General features: G+C 41.4%; 1 protein-coding gene across 2 annotated transcripts; it reads right to left on the reverse strand.

Annotated features, from left to right (window-relative positions):
* Window positions 1-378: 378 nt before the first annotated feature.
* On the reverse strand, window positions 379-9,629 carry ASPDH (aspartate dehydrogenase domain containing). 2 transcript variants are annotated; one of them, XM_089504306.1, is made up of 8 exons: window positions 9,545-9,629; window positions 8,728-8,787; window positions 7,513-7,657; window positions 5,463-5,547; window positions 4,521-4,670; window positions 2,985-3,211; window positions 2,725-2,864; window positions 379-743 (listed from the first exon to the last, which is right to left on the reverse strand). In XM_089504306.1, exons 2-8 carry the CDS (start codon window positions 8,780-8,782, stop codon window positions 706-708), a joined length of 840 nt encoding a protein of 279 aa, XP_089360432.1. In that variant the 5' UTR covers window positions 8,783-8,787; window positions 9,545-9,629; the 3' UTR covers window positions 379-705. The 2 variants fall into 2 exon arrangements, with proteins under 2 accessions (XP_089360432.1, XP_089360433.1); XM_089504307.1 differs by lacking the exon at window positions 9,545-9,629 and adding an exon at window positions 9,016-9,061.
* Between the last annotated feature and the right edge of the window lie 9,491 nt (window positions 9,630-19,120).

Genomic DNA, 19,120 nt, shown 5'->3' on the forward strand with positions numbered 1-19,120 from the left:
CCCCTATTTGAGGATTGGAAAGCTTTTCTTTTTATATAGATTCAACAATTCCATAATTTGGAGTGTGGGCCCTTCCTAAAGACAGAAATGTGTGCAAAATGTAATTTATTAATGTGGACGTTATGTTAATTTTACAGGGGAATACATGGCTAGTTAACCAAAATCAATACTGTCACTTGATATTTAGGCAGAAGAAAAGCTTATCATAGCTGCTTCCTTATGATCAACCCTGCATGTCATAAATTTTTTACTATCTCTTTTTGCTATTTTGAAACCTGGCAAAACTAATTTGGACAGCATGAGCTATATTTGCATTTATTACTGCATTTATTACAGAAGTTGCTTTGTGGGAATAAAACAAGACATTGGAGAAACTAGTTTTTTACTTGGTTAATTATTTTAATAATAATAACATTTATTTGTATTTTCCTGCCTCTCCCAGGTAGATTAAGGTGGGATTACAACCCAACATTAGCAAAAGGTCACAACAATAGAACAAATAGTGTCCGACAATTAAAACAATTTTAATATAAATATTTTTATTAATTTTTTTCTACGTACTAAAATACATAATACTATACGTCTGTTATTTGTACATATTTACTTGTTTAATTATTATTTACATGATCCACTGCTTTCCCAGCCTGGTGTAACTCAACCTCCGGTACAGTTATTTTCAGCTTATTTTCTTGTGAACATTAAGGCTCAGCAGAGATAGACTCGGCCTCCGTGGCCTTGACATACTGTGAAGAGGAAAAGAGAAAAGGTCAGTCAAGAGCATAGAGAATTGCTTCCCTTTTCCCTGAAGAAAACACATCTCCCAGCAGATTTTCACTCAAAACATCCAGATTTTCTGAAGCAGGATGTTGCCTTGGAAGCAGAGCTTATAAAGTTGCCTTTTAAAATATAGTACAGAGCAGGGTTTGAATCCCCGCTCAGTCGTAGAAACTCACTAGGTGACCTTGGGCAAGTCACACTCTCTCAGCTTCAGAGGATGGCAATAAACTTGACAATAAAACCCTATGATAATTTGCCTTAGGATCACCATAAGTTGGAAATGATTTGAAGGCAAGCTGTGTCACGTAACTCATTAATGCATTAGCATTAATATTTGTTTTTGGAAACTTATGCTTTCTTTGTTGCATTACTTGTTATTTTCCCATTACTTCTTTTTTGGGGGGTGGGTGGGAAGAATTAATCTTAATAATAAGTAAGAAAATGGCCTAAAATTTGGGAAGGGAGGAAACGCTCAAAATGTGCCAAGAAAATATTTTCAGCACCTACAAAAATAAGCAACAGCAGCAATGAAGAAACATTTTACATATTATGTGAAAGTAATTATATTAACACTCAGTGTGTTACTTGAAAAAAGGAACACCGAAATGCCCTTGTGGCTCTCCAAAAGTAATGCATTACAGGTAATATTGTTACCTGTAATGTAGTAGAGTACATCACCCATATGCACAAGGGATATGTCCTTGGACTTACTGTGGAAATGTGAAATGGCAGATAATAGTAAATTCTATTGAAATGAATGACTTTTGGTTGAATCATCTGGACAAATCTTGGCATGAAAACTCTGTGATAGGTTTGACTTCAGGTCACAGTAAATTAGAAACAACTTGAATGCACACAACAACTTACTGATTCTACTGAGATATATCTAGATCCAGTGTCACTAACTATTAAACGCTTCAGGTCACTATATAAGTTATAGACCATGCTAGTTACTATTGAACATAATGTTTAGCATAACTTTTGAAAGAGCCTTCTTGTGTAGAAACTGATGGGACTGTGGTAATAGTTTTTGCATATGTATGCTCTTTCAGAAATTAAGCCAAGTGTTACTTGGAAGGTGTATTTGAGCCAAGAGGCATAATCCTTCTCCTCTACACTATCCTACACAGAAGTTCATAATGTCTGCCCAGCCCTAGTGCTCCTTTCTGGGTGATTAAAAAAGAAAATAATTTTACCACTATTATTTAATAGCTAGCCGGTGTGTTGTAGTTGTTAGGGTATTAGACTGGGACTTCAGAGGTCCCCACTGGGATATGAAACATGGTGACTTTGAATCAAGTGTTCTCTTGTTCTCTCTGACCTAACTCATAGGTTTATTGTGTTTATAAAGAGGAGGTGGAGAGCCATATATACCCATGTTACTTCAGCATATTAGAGGAAAGGCAGCATAAATATATAACTGATAGATAAATAAAAATATACAGTACTAGCTAAATAAGTATATTGACCATCCAATATACTTATTATGTACCAGGGTTCAGTGGTCCCCATCATTCTATTCTGGCTGCATCTTTCACCTTATATCTCAGCAACCCAAAGGCCAAAGCAAGGTTGGTGAATGTGTGGCTCTCCAGAATTTAGAATGGTGCTCCCATGATCCTAGCTGTGTTGGCTAGGGCTGATGAGAGTTACACTCCAACAGTATCTCGTAGGACACACATCTCCCACCCATTGACTAGACAAAGATTGACTCTTTTTGGAAAAAAAGCTGAACAGGGAGGGGACTGGACTATCCTCAAGGAACAAGATTCCTCATCCTCACCCTCCTATGGATCTTCATTTCTGCCAAAGACAGTTGGCCATCAGACAGTACAACAGGGAATTTTGAACATGGTCAGAAATAAAGCGATTATAAAAGCAAGCTGTCATATTTTCAGCAATGTCAAGTTAGGAGATATCAGATAAAGAAGGATTTCCCCCCCTCACCCAACAGACTGCTCCAGAAAGCAGCAAAGGTGGCTGCCCCTGTGACAGCCCCAGAAGCTGCTGGATTCTTGCGTCTGGTGCTGACAGAGAATCCCCCTGGCCCAGTTGCTTCAATCTCCACCACGTGGTAGTCAGGGAGGCTGCAATGCAAGGGGAAATTGCAGCCCATTAGATGCAAGAATTTGAAGACAGATAATACCAAGTCTGTTTCCAGCAAACCCCCCCCCCCCCCAACACACCAGAGAAGGTTAGGGACTCACTTGGGGTCAGCTATGAGACAGCCTTTCACACCATCAAATCCTAGGCTAAGGGCAGCCATACAAGCTGCTGCCATCGTGTTGACATTGTTGGGGGCCAGGGGACACAGTTGGCGCACAGGACCATTGTACAGCACTACCCTCTCTTTCTGGGCCCCTTGCACCAGCTCCCCAAGGTGCCCTCCTAGTCGAAAGCTGTCAGGGTGTTTCACCATGGTGACTGTTAATGCCTAGGAGGAGGTAAAACAAAGAGTCAAGAGGAATCACAAATCTTCAAATTTATTTTCCCTGCTAGCCATTTAAGACTGTAACATCACCGGGGCAGAATTTTTGTTATGTTAATCTGTATAGTAGAATATTGACACTGGTGGTGCGGTTCGAGCAAATCAGAGCTTGAGAAAGTTACTTTTTGGGGGCTACAGCTCCCACAGGCCTCCAGACAGCATGACCATTGAGAACTGTAGTCCAAAATGTAGATTCCCAGTCTCTACAATATTAACAAGAAGGGTAATAATTGTGAAGGCAATCTTTCCCCCCCTCCTTTTTTTGGAACAGCTCTGAACATGGCCAGGTTGCTATAGATTCAACCCAACATTCTGGTATGTTATTCAAACTGATGCAGTCTCCCAGAAATTTTTGGGAACTTGCATGTTCAGATCATTCCAGGCTGTTGATTAGTTAATTTGACTCTCCCTCTTTGGAAGTTGCCCCACTTTCCCCAGAAGCACCGGGAAGTGCATTTTACATTACTGTTGTGGATTGTGTGTGCTTTTATGTATGGACAGATTACACTGTGTCCCATGAACACTGGCATATTGCAAAAGTATTGCCCTTCCTGATGCTGTTGGATTCTGATACCAATCAACCCTTGCCAGCTAGATCAACAGCGAGGGATGTTGGAACTAGTAATTCAGTGGCATCTGAAGGACCAAATTTACCCCACTCTTGATATATAGGATCTAGTAATCATGGCACTAACAATGAAGTAAGAGACATGGTGGGATGCTTGGAGTCTTGTGCTTATATGAACTTGCACAGATGGAAGGGATCATGACTTTAGAGATCAGGATTGTATTGCTTATCAAGTATGTGCTGTACTCTGAATCAATTAATTACTGAATCCATCAATCACTTTATAGTATCAAGGTAGAAAAAGGAATAGAGACCATGGAGCGTCCAGATGTTTTGTCCAACAATTCCTCAAACCTTTTGCCATTCCCCATGGTGTGTGGAGCTGATGAGAGCTGTAGGCCAAAATATGTGGCGGTCCAAAATTCTCCACCCTGGTCTGAAAGGACATGAAACAACCACCTTGTTGAAGCTAAGCAGGTCTGGGCCTGGTCAATGCCTGAATGGCAAACTTCCTATGAATCCCATTGATGCCATCTTGAGTTCCACAATGGAGGAAAGATGATCTATAGCTATAATAAATAATACTCCTGGCAGAACTAGTAGGCCAGCTGATCTACATGCCTTCCTCTCCATCCTTCCCTTTATCAGCCCACAGTCTGTACACACCACCTCTTTGCAAGATCATACCTGAAGCATTCCTCCATCATCCAGTCGCTGGATGTCTTGGCCACCCCAGAGAGCCCCACTGGGAATGTAGAGCGTGTGCCCAGCCTGTCTTGCAGCTTTCCGTAGTTTGAGCTCTGTGCCCAGATCTGCCAGGGCTGTCGGAGAACCCACCTAGTAGACATAAAGATGGTTGCGGTAATTACTGGTGAGAACCTGAAAGGACACTGCTGCCTTAGGTTGGAGCTTTGCTGTTACTCCAGATTTATTTCATGCTAATCAATTATTAGTCCTCTAGGTATACTGGACTCCAACTCTCAGAAGCTCCAGTCAACTTGGCCAATAGTCAGGAATTCTGGAAGACTAAAGTTTGGGGACCACTGTGCTAAATAATCAAAGCCAGCCCTGCCTTTAAATTGAAGTAACACATTTATAAAGACCTGAGATGGGGAGGAAATAATTATTTCCTTTGTTGTTACTGTGGGCAACATCTCTCCATTACTTCTCCATAGAATAGACCCTTTGAAAAAATGGGATTTGAGTTAGTTGTGCCTAATTCCCATTCATTTCAGTGATTCTGTACTAGATAAGACTGCTGTTGGATTTAGCCTTGTAGTTCTACTGGTAAGGATGGAAAAGGGAAGAGGTGCTTGTGACGTTTTCTACTTTAGATGCCAAAAACACTTGGATGGCCTTGGATACTTTGCACCTTGACATAAGGAGGACATCCAACTCTAATGTCTTGTACCAGGCCTGCAAATAATCTATTCAACTTTAAATTAAGGAAGTTGGAGAGTAAGGTATGAAGATAGTTTGATTCTGGGTACTTCTGTTGCAATAGGCAAGAAATATTATTTTCACTTAAGCAAGCAAGGAAAGGTAATTTGCCTGCCCACCCTGAAAAGTTTTGAGAGAGAGAATGTGTGATACCAGCTGGCTCTTTCTAGAGGCATCTGGAGTCCTTACCATGAAATCTGCAGTTCTGAGAAAGAGCTCCCCATATTCTTGAACAATGCAAGGATGTGCCACTTCAATAATGATGTCAGGGTGGCTTTTCAGGGAGAAGAGAGAGATAGTAAAAGGCTAGTGCTAGGCAAATTACTTTTTAAAATGGTTAGCAATAGTTTGGATGTCTAAAAAGCAGTTAGTTACTTTTATAGTTACAATGTTCAAATGATTATTTGTTCTCGCATTATTCAGAATTAACTAAGACCCTGGACAGATGGACCCTTTGCGGCATCATGGTGATGCGCTAGGGTTGCCTTGGGGCGGCACGTGCACATGCCCCGTAATCCTAGTACGTGATGAGGATGTCGCAGCTGCACAGCACCATCTACACAGCGCACACAGCTATGACATCATAGCAGCGCAGCGTCCAAGCAGCGCTATGCAGCTGCAACACCATTGCGTTGGTGGTTTGCAGTGTTGCAACTGCGCCACAAAAAAGGAGCCATTTCTGGGCGCTCCTTTCTTGCTGCACAGCAGCGTCGTTCAATTTAGTTGCTGCGGCACTGCTGCGGAGCAAGGAGAGGTGCCTCCCTAGCGCCTCTTTTTCGAGCTCCATACCATGCCTAATTAATTTTAAAAACACCACCAGAATGCTACAGGCTCCTTGTCTGCAATACCATATATAACTACATAGTGAAACCACAACTTTATAACTAAAAAAGTAACTAAAACAATTTAGAGTTACACATCAAAAGATGTGATGCTTTATTGTGTTTCAACTGTAATGTGATTCTGCCATCATTTTAGCAAAAATAAATTAACTTCAAGTAACTTGCTATTAGAGAGCCAGGGTGGAGTAGTGGTTTGAGTACTGGACTATGAATCTAGATAACAGGGTTCAAATCTCCACTCAGCTACGGAAACCCACTAGGCAACCTTGGGCAAGTCACACTCTCATCTTTGGTGGAGACAATGTCAAACCTGTTCTGAACAAATCTTGCCAAAACCCCCTTGTGACAGGTTTGCCTTAGGATTGCCATAACCTGAAGGCACACAAAAAACATAGTTTTTTTTTGTTGGGTTTTAGGGCTATGTGGCCATGTCCTAGAAGTGTTTGATTCCTGACTCTTCTAGAACATGACCACATAGCCCAAAAACCCAACAAAAACCTATGGATGCTGACCATGAAAGCCTTCGATTTCACACAAAAAACAATTTATTATTTGTACTTGGTACTTCCAAGGTCTGGTAATGCAATTGAATGTTCAATTATTGAAAAAACAATAGTCTTTTAGCACTTTCAAGACAAACAAATTTATTACCACGTATATTTCCGCTAGAATTTCTGCTTCATCAAATGCAAGCCTTTCAGCATGACAAACAAGCATTAGAAAGATTACTTTTTAGCACTATAACTCCTGGAATCTCTCAGCCAGCATGGCCATTCACCTTGTCCCTGTTCAGTCCACGGGATTGAACAGCTGTTGTTTCTTCTGACTCATCCACAGTGAGACCAATAGAAACCTTAGCAGTGGCCACTGATTTTCAGCCAGCAACCTGAATCACAGCAGTAGTGAGGCTTCTTTCATTGGTTCCCTTCCATGTGGACTTCTGCCCCACGGAAATTACCTGACTGCAGTAGGGATGGGGACCATCAAGTAAATCTTTCTCACTTGGGCTTCCTCAGATGGCCACACACCGTCCTCATGACGTCACCATTTGATAATTTCCAAGCGTCTACACAATTGTACAATGGTCCAATACTTCTCCAAAGGTTTAGTTACTGGTAGTAAGAACTTTTAACTTAAAACCTGCTGGCACTTTTGGTCCTGCCCTTTTGCCTTTGGCTCCACCAGCCACTGGAATGCAGCACCTGAGAACGTTTTTGAAATTAAATTTGGCCCTTTACTGAAAGCAGTTCCCCATCACTGGTACAGTCTGTTCATTTGCAGTTGTTCTAAGTATATGATGACATGCATGCCTGTAGGCTCGTAGGCTCATGGTGGGTTCATTCTGATTATCCTTGTCATGCCACTAAAGCAGTCTCTGGCTAGGCTTGCCAACTCACCAGGCCAAGAAGTCTGCTAGCTTCCCCAACCGCAGCTCTGCTGGCACTGTTCCCTCCAGCTTCCTGGCATCTCGATTCCAAACAAAGGCCAGCTCCAAGCCCTGTCGAAGGCCGTCATCTTGGAGCCGTTTCACCAGGTACTGTCCTGGAGACAGAAAGCAGAGGGAGAACAGCATGACAAATCCAGAGCTTTTGGCTCTGTTTTTCTCACATCTGCCATACCCTTCCTGCAGGTAAAAAATCTCCTAAATCCAAATACATCTACTAGGATTTCTCAGCCTCTTTCCCTGTCACCCCCCTCTAAGTTCTCTTTTCCTGTCAGTATAACATGGTGGCCTAACCATGAGAATTTTTCCTTTGTGATGAAGACCAGTGGCAAAGTTAGAGATGTATTCTTTCTGTAACAACATAAGGATTACCTTGCTGGATCAGAACAAGATCAGTATGTAGCCCAGCATTCTGTTTCCAATGGTGGGCTGCCAATGGTGAATCACAGCCAAGAAAAACAAAGATTTGGCCAAACAGGCAGAGTTTATCCTCCCTTGGGTGGTATCCTTTTTGGAGTCACTGATGGAAGAATCACATGCCTTCTTTGTGAGTATCAAAAAATATTGGGCTGTTTGGAAACACTGGAAACAGAATGCCGAGCTACATACTGATCTTATTCTGATCCAGCAAGGATCTTACAGAAAGAACACAGCTACAGGAACACAGAGAACTCATCCACTAGTCTTCAGCACAAATCAATGAAAGATTCTCATGGTTAGACAGTCATGTTATTGTGATGGGAAAAGAGAACCTAGGGGCATGGCAGGGAAACAGCAAAAGGTGGCATTAAGTCCTAAAGGGTTTATAGCTCCTGCTCTGGCTAGTTGTAACTAGCTAGAACCAAAAGACAATTTGTTATTATAGAGATTTGATAATCTCGCCCAGAGTAAGCACAATAGGCTGGCAGCATGTTGGTAAAGTCCCAACTAGAATGGACCCATTCAGTCAAGTTGTTGAATAGTGAACTTGCACATAGGTAAATCCCATTGATTTAATTAATTTACTGTAGTCAAAGGCAACAACTGGATTTGGGCCATATTCAGTAAAACGCAACACACACACACACGCCAAGTCCACTTGGAAACTCAAGGCTGGAATAAGATGAATGAGACTCATCTCTGAAGGATGAGAGATGAAGGAGGGAAATAAATAAGAAATGGTACCTACCTAGATGTCCATAGCCCACAATTCCAACTCGTCTTTTCCTTTCGCCCCCTGACATTCTGCCTGTTGTGGTACAAGAAGAGGAAAAAACAGGCATGTAAGTGGTAAGGTTCACAAGAGGGAATCATGCAGGAGGGAGCAAAGTGAGCTGTTTTTGTGGGCCCCATGGTCTGCTAGAGTATTTATTTATTTATTTTATATCCCGCTCTTTTCCCAGGACTGGCACTCAGAGTGGCTTCACAGCATTAAAAAAAAACCAATACAATTAAAAACATTTTTAAAAAGACGTACATTAAAAAGAATTTTTAAACGGGTCCAACATTCCAGCCTGTCCTTATAGCAATTCCTTAAAAGCCTATTAGAAGGCCAGTCTATTACTGAAGACAGACACTGGTTTAGGATCAGGACAGCCTCCTTGGATTGAGGTGGAAAGGAGTAGTAGAGCTGAGTGTCATCTGCAAATTGATGACACCGCACTCCAAAACTCCAGATCACCTCTCCCAGCAGTTTCATGTATATGTTAAACAGCATTGGGGACAACACAGAACCCTGAGGGACTCCACAGGTCAGTGGCCAGGGGGTCGAACAGGAGTCCCCCAGCAGGGTTCAGTTTTGGTTTTTTTGTTTGTTTTTGCTCCAGAATGGTCCCAAATACACTCTATGGAGTTTGTAGGGCATTTCCACCATATCTGGAGCACTGATGTCACCCCCTTAGAGAGTTACCTGGTGTGGCCTGTATCCCTTTCACACACACCCCAGTGACACCCTTGCCCACCCTTCCACACAGCCAAACTGCCTTCTGTGTTTTGGGCTGACTCACCTGGCTTTGCTGTCCAGATTCTCCGCTCAGGATGCCAGCTTCAAGCAATAAAGAGTTCTTTGTTTGCGTGCCCTTTGGCCATTCAGTCTCTGGAGAAGGTTAATCATTAGCCCAAACTGGTCCTGTAAACCAGGGAATGGGTCTGTTGGTAGACAGATGCCAGATGAATGCCCACCTTCCTTCAGCTGAGTGGATTCTTCTTGGCTATAGCATTAAGCAATGCTTTGGCTGTGTGAATGCAGCATCCCAGATTAATCACTACTACAGTTAGAACTCTCATGTTGTCATTACACGCTCCCTTGCACTTCTGAGCACTGAGTTCAGGGGTGGCTTATTCCCAGGAGAGAGTGCATAGGACTGCAGCTGTACATTTCATTTGGGTATCTGTAATCTTTGTTGTAGTGTAAAAGCCAAGCTGAGTCAAAGTCCGAGGATTCCAAAAAGCAGCAGATCCTCAGAGAGCTACTTGTGCAGTTCTCCCTCCTGCAAGGCTGCACCCCCAGTTTCTGTAAAGGCCCAGACAATCTTCATGCACTTGCTATTCCTTTGGTGTATGCTTAAGTGATAATGGCCTCCTTATCTTCCTCCATTGGTACTAGAAAATACTCTCCCCTAGAGATGTAAAGGCCCAGGGGAAAAAAAACATAAGGGGGGGGAAATGGGAGGGGGTTCTGAAATTTTTTTAAAGCTTTTTCCCCCTCAGGAAAAAGTGGATTATGGAATATTTTGAAACATAAAGATAAATAAAATATTTAAGACTATGTGTTCACATATCTATTGTCCCAACATCATTTCTAAAAACTATGTAAGAAAAAGGCTTTCCCCCCCAAAATGACTTGAAGGCCAACAATAAGATATATATTTTGCTGCATTCCCAACATCATCATTATTATTATTATTATTATTATTATTATTATTATTATTATTATTAACCTGTACATACAATCTTTTAGTTAGACAGTTCCCTGCCCTCAGGCTTACAATCTAAGAAGACATGACACAAAAGGAGAGGGGAGTGGTGGTGGGGAATGGGATCAGGTCCAGCAGTTCTCCACCTCCGAGGTCTGGACCAAGGCAGATGGACTGGAGGAAGGGCTTGGCTTCTTAATGGTTAAAAGGAGGCTTCCTGGGTCAGAGAGGGGCTTACCTCTGGGAATGCTTCTCTAAACAATATAGTTTTTAACTCAGTTTTGAAACTGGGTAGAGAAGTGATGAGGTGTGCATGTGGGGGAAGAAGGTTCCAGGAGTAAGGGGCAGCAAGCGAGAAAGGACGAATTCGGGAGGGGGCAGTGGTAGTCCTACACTGTGACAGGAGACCTTGACTACAAGAGCGGAGGGTGTGAGTAGGAATGTAAGGAGAAAAAAGGTCAGATAAGTAAGGAGGGGCCAATCCATGGAGGGCTTTGAAAGTCAACATGGCTAGCCCTGAATATGTTTCCTGGATTTAAAGATACCGGATTTTGCCACAACAGAAGAAACTATAAAAAGAGGGAACTAATTGACTAGAACTTAATTCTTGGAAGTTTTTAAAACTCCAATGAAGGTAAAACTTTCTTGTTTGGACTACAATTGTTTCATCTATACATGAGAAAAGGACCATGCTAGCCTCCATCATTGGTTTGCTCATGTGAAAAGTATCTCCTTTTACCAACAATTTTCCATAATATGCACATTTTAGGTACTCATTTTTCTAATGAACACACTTTTGTATATACTTTTTCAAATATTGAACTTATTACCAAGCAGTTTTTCCACCAAATAAAGGATTTTGCACACTTCTCCCATATATCCATTTTTATATACATAGATTCAAATTGATGCTTTTTAAAATGAATTGCACTACAGACTTCAGAAATACAGTGCATTTGCAATCTAACATTGCCCTGCTTGTTTTCATGCCCAGAAGTGGGACTTTGATAGGTTCGCATTGAAATGTTTGCCAAACCAGTTCTCCTGACCCATCCTTACAAGTGGCAGATATATAATTCAGTAATTAATACATGCTGCTGTTTCATGCCATTGGTCCTGGTGTCAATGTCTTCCCATTAGGACAAAATTTCCTAGTCGCAGCATAAAGAAGTATCCTAACCAGCCCTGTTGTCACTTTTAATTTCAGCTGACTATTATCATTCCCAGTCCTTTTAGAAACCTTGGCATGCTTCCACTTCATGTAATCTTCTTTTTCCCAGTTGCCAGTGTGGGGTTTTTTTTTTTTTGCAAGTTTTTGAAAAATACATGCAAATATGTTACTACTACTACTACTACTGTTCTAATGAATGCTGACTTTGTGCAATTGCACCAATGTACTTGTAGGCAACCAATGTACTGGACGTAGCAAATTGTAAAGTATGATCCCAAATCAAAGTAGGGCTGGAGACAGGATCAAAACGTAGCTGTATGGCACATCAGCTGGAGGGATTTAGTGAACAAAATACTATCAGCATAGTAATCATAAACATCATATCTATTTATTTATTTCCACCATACACCCCCTGTCTGGGATATAAGGCAGCTTACAAAGGTGATACAGGTAAAATAATTCACATTGTACAAAAGTTAAAAAAATTAAACTAACAAAAATAGTTAAAGATTTCCCATACCTTGGCTCAGTCATTATAATTAGGATGGAGACTGTAGTCAAGAACTCAGAAGACTAGATCTTGCAAAGGCTAGTATACTGCCCTGAGAATCTGCGATAAAGGGCAGGATAAAAGTGTTTAAATAAATAGAATTAAAAGCAGTTTAAAACATGGCATTTAAAAACTAAACAAGAAATGAACAGAAGAGTACATTCTGAAAGTCCCATTTCCCTCCAAGATTTGCTGCAATGCTCCCAGATTCAAGCCTTGGCATCTCCAAGTAGTGTTGAGAAAGACCCTTCCCGGAATCCATTGAGAGCCACTATCAAATGAATATTGAACTTAATCTTTTCCCAGCCTTCTTGTGGCTGGGGATGTTGAGAGATGTTGTCAAACCCCATTTAATGGGCACCAAGGTGTGGGCTAAGGTTGAATTAGATTTCTCACTGGCAAATATCTCATATACTTGCATGATGGTAAAGAGTTGGAATGCAATGTATGTGTGGGGGAAGAAGAGTGGGATTTAATAGAGAGGGAGGGAGGAAAATTAGGGCCAAAATAGGCACAATGAAGTTAATTGCACAAATGCCATTAATTTGTAAGGGGGTGTGGGAGGAATTTTGTATTGTAAAGGGCATCAAGCAAAGGAAAGGGGAGGAATTTCAGAATCAAGATGTCAGAAAGGGAGCATTTAACCCTTTCCTTCCTGCAGGGGCCCCAACTAAAAAACACCCCACCCTCTCCAACTGCAATTTGCACTAATTTGTAAACATCCACTGGCCACCTCCACTAGCAGCGGAGGGGGCGGAGGGGGGATGAGGGCTATTGCATGAGAGGAAAGGGTTAAATTCTTTATCCTCACAATCCTGCTATGCCCACTCACTCAGATGCACTTTACATTATTTGAAAGTGCACATTGCCTTTATGCAATTAGTGTCATCTTGAATTTGTTCCTAAATTTTAGTTAATAGACAGGGTAATGCTATTCCATGGAACTTACAGTCTGATGCTACGCATTTCTACTCACTGTTAATCTCTGCTAAATTCAATGAGGCATATAGGATTGTAGTCAAAATGTATCTGAAAAGAGAGATAGAATCCTGGTTTGTTTAAGAGATATATGAAATTTTCCCCTAATCTGCAGAAACAGGATGCAGGACAAGGCAGATAATTGTCTTTTGACTTCCTTGACCTGCAGCTGACTTTGCATTGGTTGAAGACATTTTGCCAGATGAAGAGAAGGTACAAGATGCTACACTGTACATATTTCATATATGGATACTGACCAGACAGGAAGCTAAGTTTTCATAATTCATAACAGGACACCTTCTGGTGTTGCCACCACACCTGTAAGCAGTAATTGTTTTCGGAGCCATATAGCTCTATCTTCCAGTGTTATATTGGCAGTCTCTATTTCTCCTTGCATCTGCTCCCTGAGATGGTCCAGGGGCATCACTAGAGGGCTACGGGGGTGTGGGTCACACCAGGCGACACTCGAAGGAAAGGTGACACCACTGCTCCCCAAACTTCTGCCTTTTATTTATGTCACAACTATTGCCATTACATTCAGTGATACACTGTAATTTCGATATATGAGCAACATTAATACAGGAAACATTATTAAGGATTTTGTCTGGTGTGGTCTGGGAGGAGGGCAATGGGGACAGGTGACACCATGAGTTACCAGTGCACTGGGTGATGCCAATCCTAGTGACGCCACTGAGATGGCCCCCTCATTTTGCATACTGATAAGATCAGCTCTTTGGGATGTTTGTTAAATCAAATTACAGTGGAGCCTCCGCATATGCGGTCTTTTTATAGGCGGCTTTGAGCATAGGCGCTCAAAGCCGCCGGCGCGAGTGGGGCGGAAGGGGCGGCGCGTCCCATTCAATTGAATAGGTGCGCGCACCCGTTGCGCCTTGCGCGCCGCCACGCACGAGCCCCATTGGAAACAATGGGGCTCGAGCATAGGTGGATTTTTTTATACACGGAGGGATCCGGAACGGATCCCCCGCATATAATAAGGTTCCACTGTATCAGCGTAATATGTTAATGTTAGGACGGAAATCCATCTAGAAGTTAAGTCAAAGAACATCGGAGTAGTTAAAAGGATCTTGCCTGCCACATTTTTGTGCTTGAGTTGCTCCCAAAATTTACAAATAGAAATGTGAGGGAATTGTTGCAATGCACAATGAGGTAGTGAGGGAGGTCTGAAATTCTATGATTCTGTCTGTGATATGTTTGAGGACACACAGCTTAACGCCACACCTTTTCTGTTCCCACCAATGACATATCATGGTTTGTTTCCTCCTCGGATGTCTCCTTCTATTCTTGACCCTCCTGCCACCAGGGGGAGTTGCAGCTTCCCCTCTGCTCCAGACCATGCCCATAACACCTGTCTCCAGATGTTGCCCACTAGTCCCATAGCACTGCTAGGAGGAAGGCCACCAGGCAAACAGGTGCTGCTTAGAGAGATTCCTCCTCTCCTGCTCTGTTGTAGGTTTTGCAAAAGATGTTAATTGTCTCTTTCTGGCCTCACGAAACCATGATCTCATCAGCTTAAACAGGCAGAAAACAACAAACAGATGGAGTTTCTGAAGGTACTGCTGTGCTTACTGGAGCAGTCACTTTGCTCCAAATGTTAGAATTGCAGGTTTAGAAGGGATGGCAGAAGCTGCTAAATTTGATTTCTTGCACTGAGGCAAAGGTCTGTCTTTCCCCACCTCCAGACAAAACCCTTTATAATTTAGTGATATAGATGCAGCCTACAAACTGCAACTGAGCGCCAATACCTATACGTTCATATATTTCTGATATTGCACCAATCACTCTTTTCTACCTGGCACCAACTACTAGTAGTATTACACTAGAGCTCCCATTGTCCCCAGCCAACATGGCTAAAATGATGTGAACTGAACAACGGCGTGGGCTGGGCTGATGCATTTTGTTCCTGCAAAAGGAAACCTGGTGCAGCCTGAATATCAAAGGTTATATGCCGTTGTGAGACAAGACAAATGATAGCTGAGAAGCTGGATGTAAAGGCCAAAGTTTAGAAAAAGTTACTTTTGAGACTACACTTCTCAGAATCCCCCAGCCAGTATGGCCAATATTTATGCTTACTGGGGTATTCAGTAAAAAAGTAACTACGTTTCCCAATTCTGGGAATGAGTTAAAAGAGAGATGCTCCATGCTTTTCTAGGGATGGGAATCTGACCCATTGAGGAGGCATTCTCATCGTAATGCATTTCTAGCTGTATCTCTTTAATCCCATTGTTTGCAGAATGCCACCTCCACATCTTGTCTTCTTTTGTTTTCTTCATCCTGCAAGAATACGATGGAGCGTCTGCTTTGAAACAGAATTTTTCTCTCCGTCTTTCTCGATCTGGTTTTGTCACGGTGGCTTCATAGCTGGTTTATAGAGGCAGCAGGCTGACGAAAGGTCACCGTGGTCCAGCAGATGGCGTGCAGGTTTTTGAAGCTCAAAATTTGAGCTTGGTGTCTTTAGTTCAAATCTCCTAAGCTGCAGACTTGCTGGAGAATTGTCCACGGATTGTCCGTACAAGTTCAGTCTTAGCCCCCCTGTTCTGTTTTCTTTTTGAAATTGAAGAGGAAGAGGAATTTGCTAACTCTGTGAACTCTGCCCATCAAAGAAAACAACCCTGATATTGTTCATACCATTATTTACTGCAGGGGGAAAGAGAGGTCGGAGTAGTAATAGAAAGACTATTTTTTGTTACAGATTGAGCCTCCCTTACATGAAATGTTTGAGACCAGAAGTTGGATCCCCCCCACCCAATTTTGTAATATTGAGAGATATTTTGGAGATGGGACCCAAGTCTAAACATGAATTCATTTATGTTATATATATATGTGCCTTATATACATAGTCTGAAGATTTTATACACAATATTTTTAATATTTTTGCACATGAAACAAAATTTGTGTACATTGAACCTTCAGAAAGCAAAAGTGTCATTATCTCAGCCACCCATGTGGACCATTTTGGATTTTGGAATATTTTCGATTTTGGAACTCCAGATAAGGGAGACTCAATCTATATTCATTTTCTGGCCAAAGAAAGTGGCTTTCCTGACAGTCAGGAAACCCAGTGCGGAAGAATAACACAGTCATGAGAATTTTGTGTTGTTTTTACTTGGCATTTGCACATCATGTAATGGAGTCTCCTTCCTTGGAGGTCTTTAAGCAGAGGCTGGATGGCCATCTGTTGGGGATGCTTTGATTGAGAGTTCCTGCATGGCAAGGGTTTGGACTGGATGGCCCTTGCGGTCTCTTCCAACTCTATGATTCTATGATTCTATGAATGTTTCAGGAAATGATTCAGTATAGTAATACACATTGGCTGTTTGCACGAAAATTGTAGGGCTTTGCAAAATAAACAAACAAAGAAAGAAACACAGTTTCAAGATAGCCATGTCTCTTTTTCTACAAGACAGCTGCATTTTGTGCAAAAACAGCAGTTTTGCACACACACACACCCCATATGACTATCTGGAAACAATGCAAAAATATGGAACCTTCTATGAAAAAAAATAGACACACAAGGGTTGTTTTTTTGGATGTGAAAGATGGCTATTTTTAAAGAAAAAAGACAAATTATTGCTAAAATATCCTTTGTGGGAATCTTGCACATTCATGCATGCTTATCCCCCAAAGGATGGCTATCTGGAAAAAACAGAAAGTTATTAATCCTCACCTGCAAAAATACACATGTGTGTTTTCTGCACAACCCTCTTCCATTTCTGGACTGCTGTGCAGCTTTTCATGCAAGACTGCTGCTTTTTGTTCAAAAGCCATCAGCTTTGCAAAAAAACAAAAACAATAATCAAATAATAACCCTGGAAAAATGCATAAAAGAGCAATTTTCCAGTTAAAAAAGCCATTTGATTTCTCTGTGTGCATGCAAAATTGCTGGTTTTCATCACAAATCAGTAATCTTGCTTCAAATTTCATGTAGGTATTTGGAAATTGTGTTTTTTCCCCCACAAACAACACAAAATTTTAACAGAAAGCTCATGTATATTTCTGCATATAATAATTTGGCAAAACACTTCAGGATGTGCAAAGGCTGAATGGAAATTGCACAGAAATACTAGTTTTGCCTGCAGCAAGGAAAAAACTGTGGAAATTAATCCCTCCTTGTGGGGATCAAATGGTGAAATAGATGCATCCCTAGTCAGGTGAAAAAGATACTTCCCATTCTCTTTTTGTATACATCAAAATAATTGTTAAATTGATCAGAAATCATTGTAGTGCAGGAGCTGTATTGTACTTTGTTTTCTTTTTATTAGCCAAAGGCCCACCAAAAAGAACTAGACGCAAATAGTACCTCAGGAAACTGGTGGCAAGTACAAAATTGTAGCCAAGTACCAGCTTTAGCCCACGAATATTTCAATACATTAGGTAACCTGCATAAGCAAGTTGAAATCTACACCTGAGCTGTTACAAAACTGAGTTTTTAAAGGTGAAATGAATAGGACTTCAGTTAACATGACTAACTTCAATCCCATATATTTTAAGAAGTCTATTTTAAGATGAACTCAGGAAAAAAAATGCTTTTTGGACTACAGAAATTTTCCTCTCAACTTAACTGGGCAACCAGTGAGAGGATGAGATTAACTTTCTGAGGTGAACTTTGCAACAACTGAAAAGTTCAGCAAAAATATGTTGTACAAACTGCAATGTTCACATCTCGCATGGAAATTTTAAACACACGCAATTACACATATGCTGAATCAGCTATCTGTGAAATTGCCTATGTACATTCACTGCTTATGTTCACTTTTTCATGCACACAGTGGGTGTCTGAATGCAAAAGAAGACAGAAAGCTCCTTTCACAGATAAATAGAAGAGGAATTCTGCAGGTAAACCTTGCATGATGAATACCTTCTACCAAATTATTAGGGAAAGTACAGGTGCCCTGTCCTCATTTTGCATCTGGCTACCTAGCATACATTCAAACTATGTAGCTATGTTTAGACCTACACCTGCTGAAGTTTCCTTATGCATAATGATTACACAGGAGCCCTCCCTTCCTGTATTTGGACTTACAAATGTCCCCTATGGTAACACATGGACAGTGTTTGTGCTTTTGTGTGCATCATGTTCACATACATGCTCACTAATCAAAACAGATAAGCCTATATGCAGCATTTGTTAGTCCCATTAGAGTAGCAGGCTTACTAGGCTTACTGTCCCAACTAGGGTAGCAGGCTTACATAGCATTGAATCAATACTATTTACAACACTATCAGCTCAGCAAGTTGCCTTTGATTCAGTAGGCCTCCTCTGCTTGAGACTATGGTCAAATCTACCCTGCAGAAATAATGCAGTTTGACACAGCTTTAACTGCCAAGGCTCCATCCTATGGAATCCTGTAATTTGTAAGTTTGTTGTGGCACCAGAGCTCTCTGACAGAGAAGGCTAAATCTCTCACAAAACTACAAATCCCAGCAACCCAAAGCATTAAGCCCAGGGAGTTAAAGTGGTGTCAAATTGCATTATTTCTACAGTGCAGGTTGGACTAAACAGATCCAAGCCATAAAACACAGATGGGGTGCTCTATCCCTATTGTATACCACTGTTTTCAGAAATCTGTTGCTAAAATGTGCTGTGCCTAGATAGACAGGTACACAGATAATGGACAGTTGCAAGTGTGCGTGTGTATGTTTATTCAGACATAACTCTGACGGAGTGTAATAGACCTGTTCTTTTGTGAGCCTGCTTATAATGAGCATTTGCTTATACATAAACACTTCTGTGTTTGGGGAGCATATTCCCTAGTAAGCCTATTGTGACGGAAATCTAAATACATGAAATGTGATGTAGTAAAGGAGTTGTGGGACCCCTACTGAACTCATCCAATCACCAGCACCCTTCCATCTGCTTCGGGCATCAGAGATACTAACATATGGTTCAAAACATTATATTTAGACAAATTGTATGGGTACACCCCAAAAACTGGAAAAAACAACAACA

Source organism: Sceloporus occidentalis, unplaced genomic scaffold (genome assembly GCF_023333645.1).
Source record: "Sceloporus occidentalis isolate IW3139 unplaced genomic scaffold, rSceOcc1.0.p SCAF_265, whole genome shotgun sequence".
Taxonomy (NCBI): domain Eukaryota; kingdom Metazoa; phylum Chordata; class Lepidosauria; order Squamata; family Phrynosomatidae; genus Sceloporus; species Sceloporus occidentalis.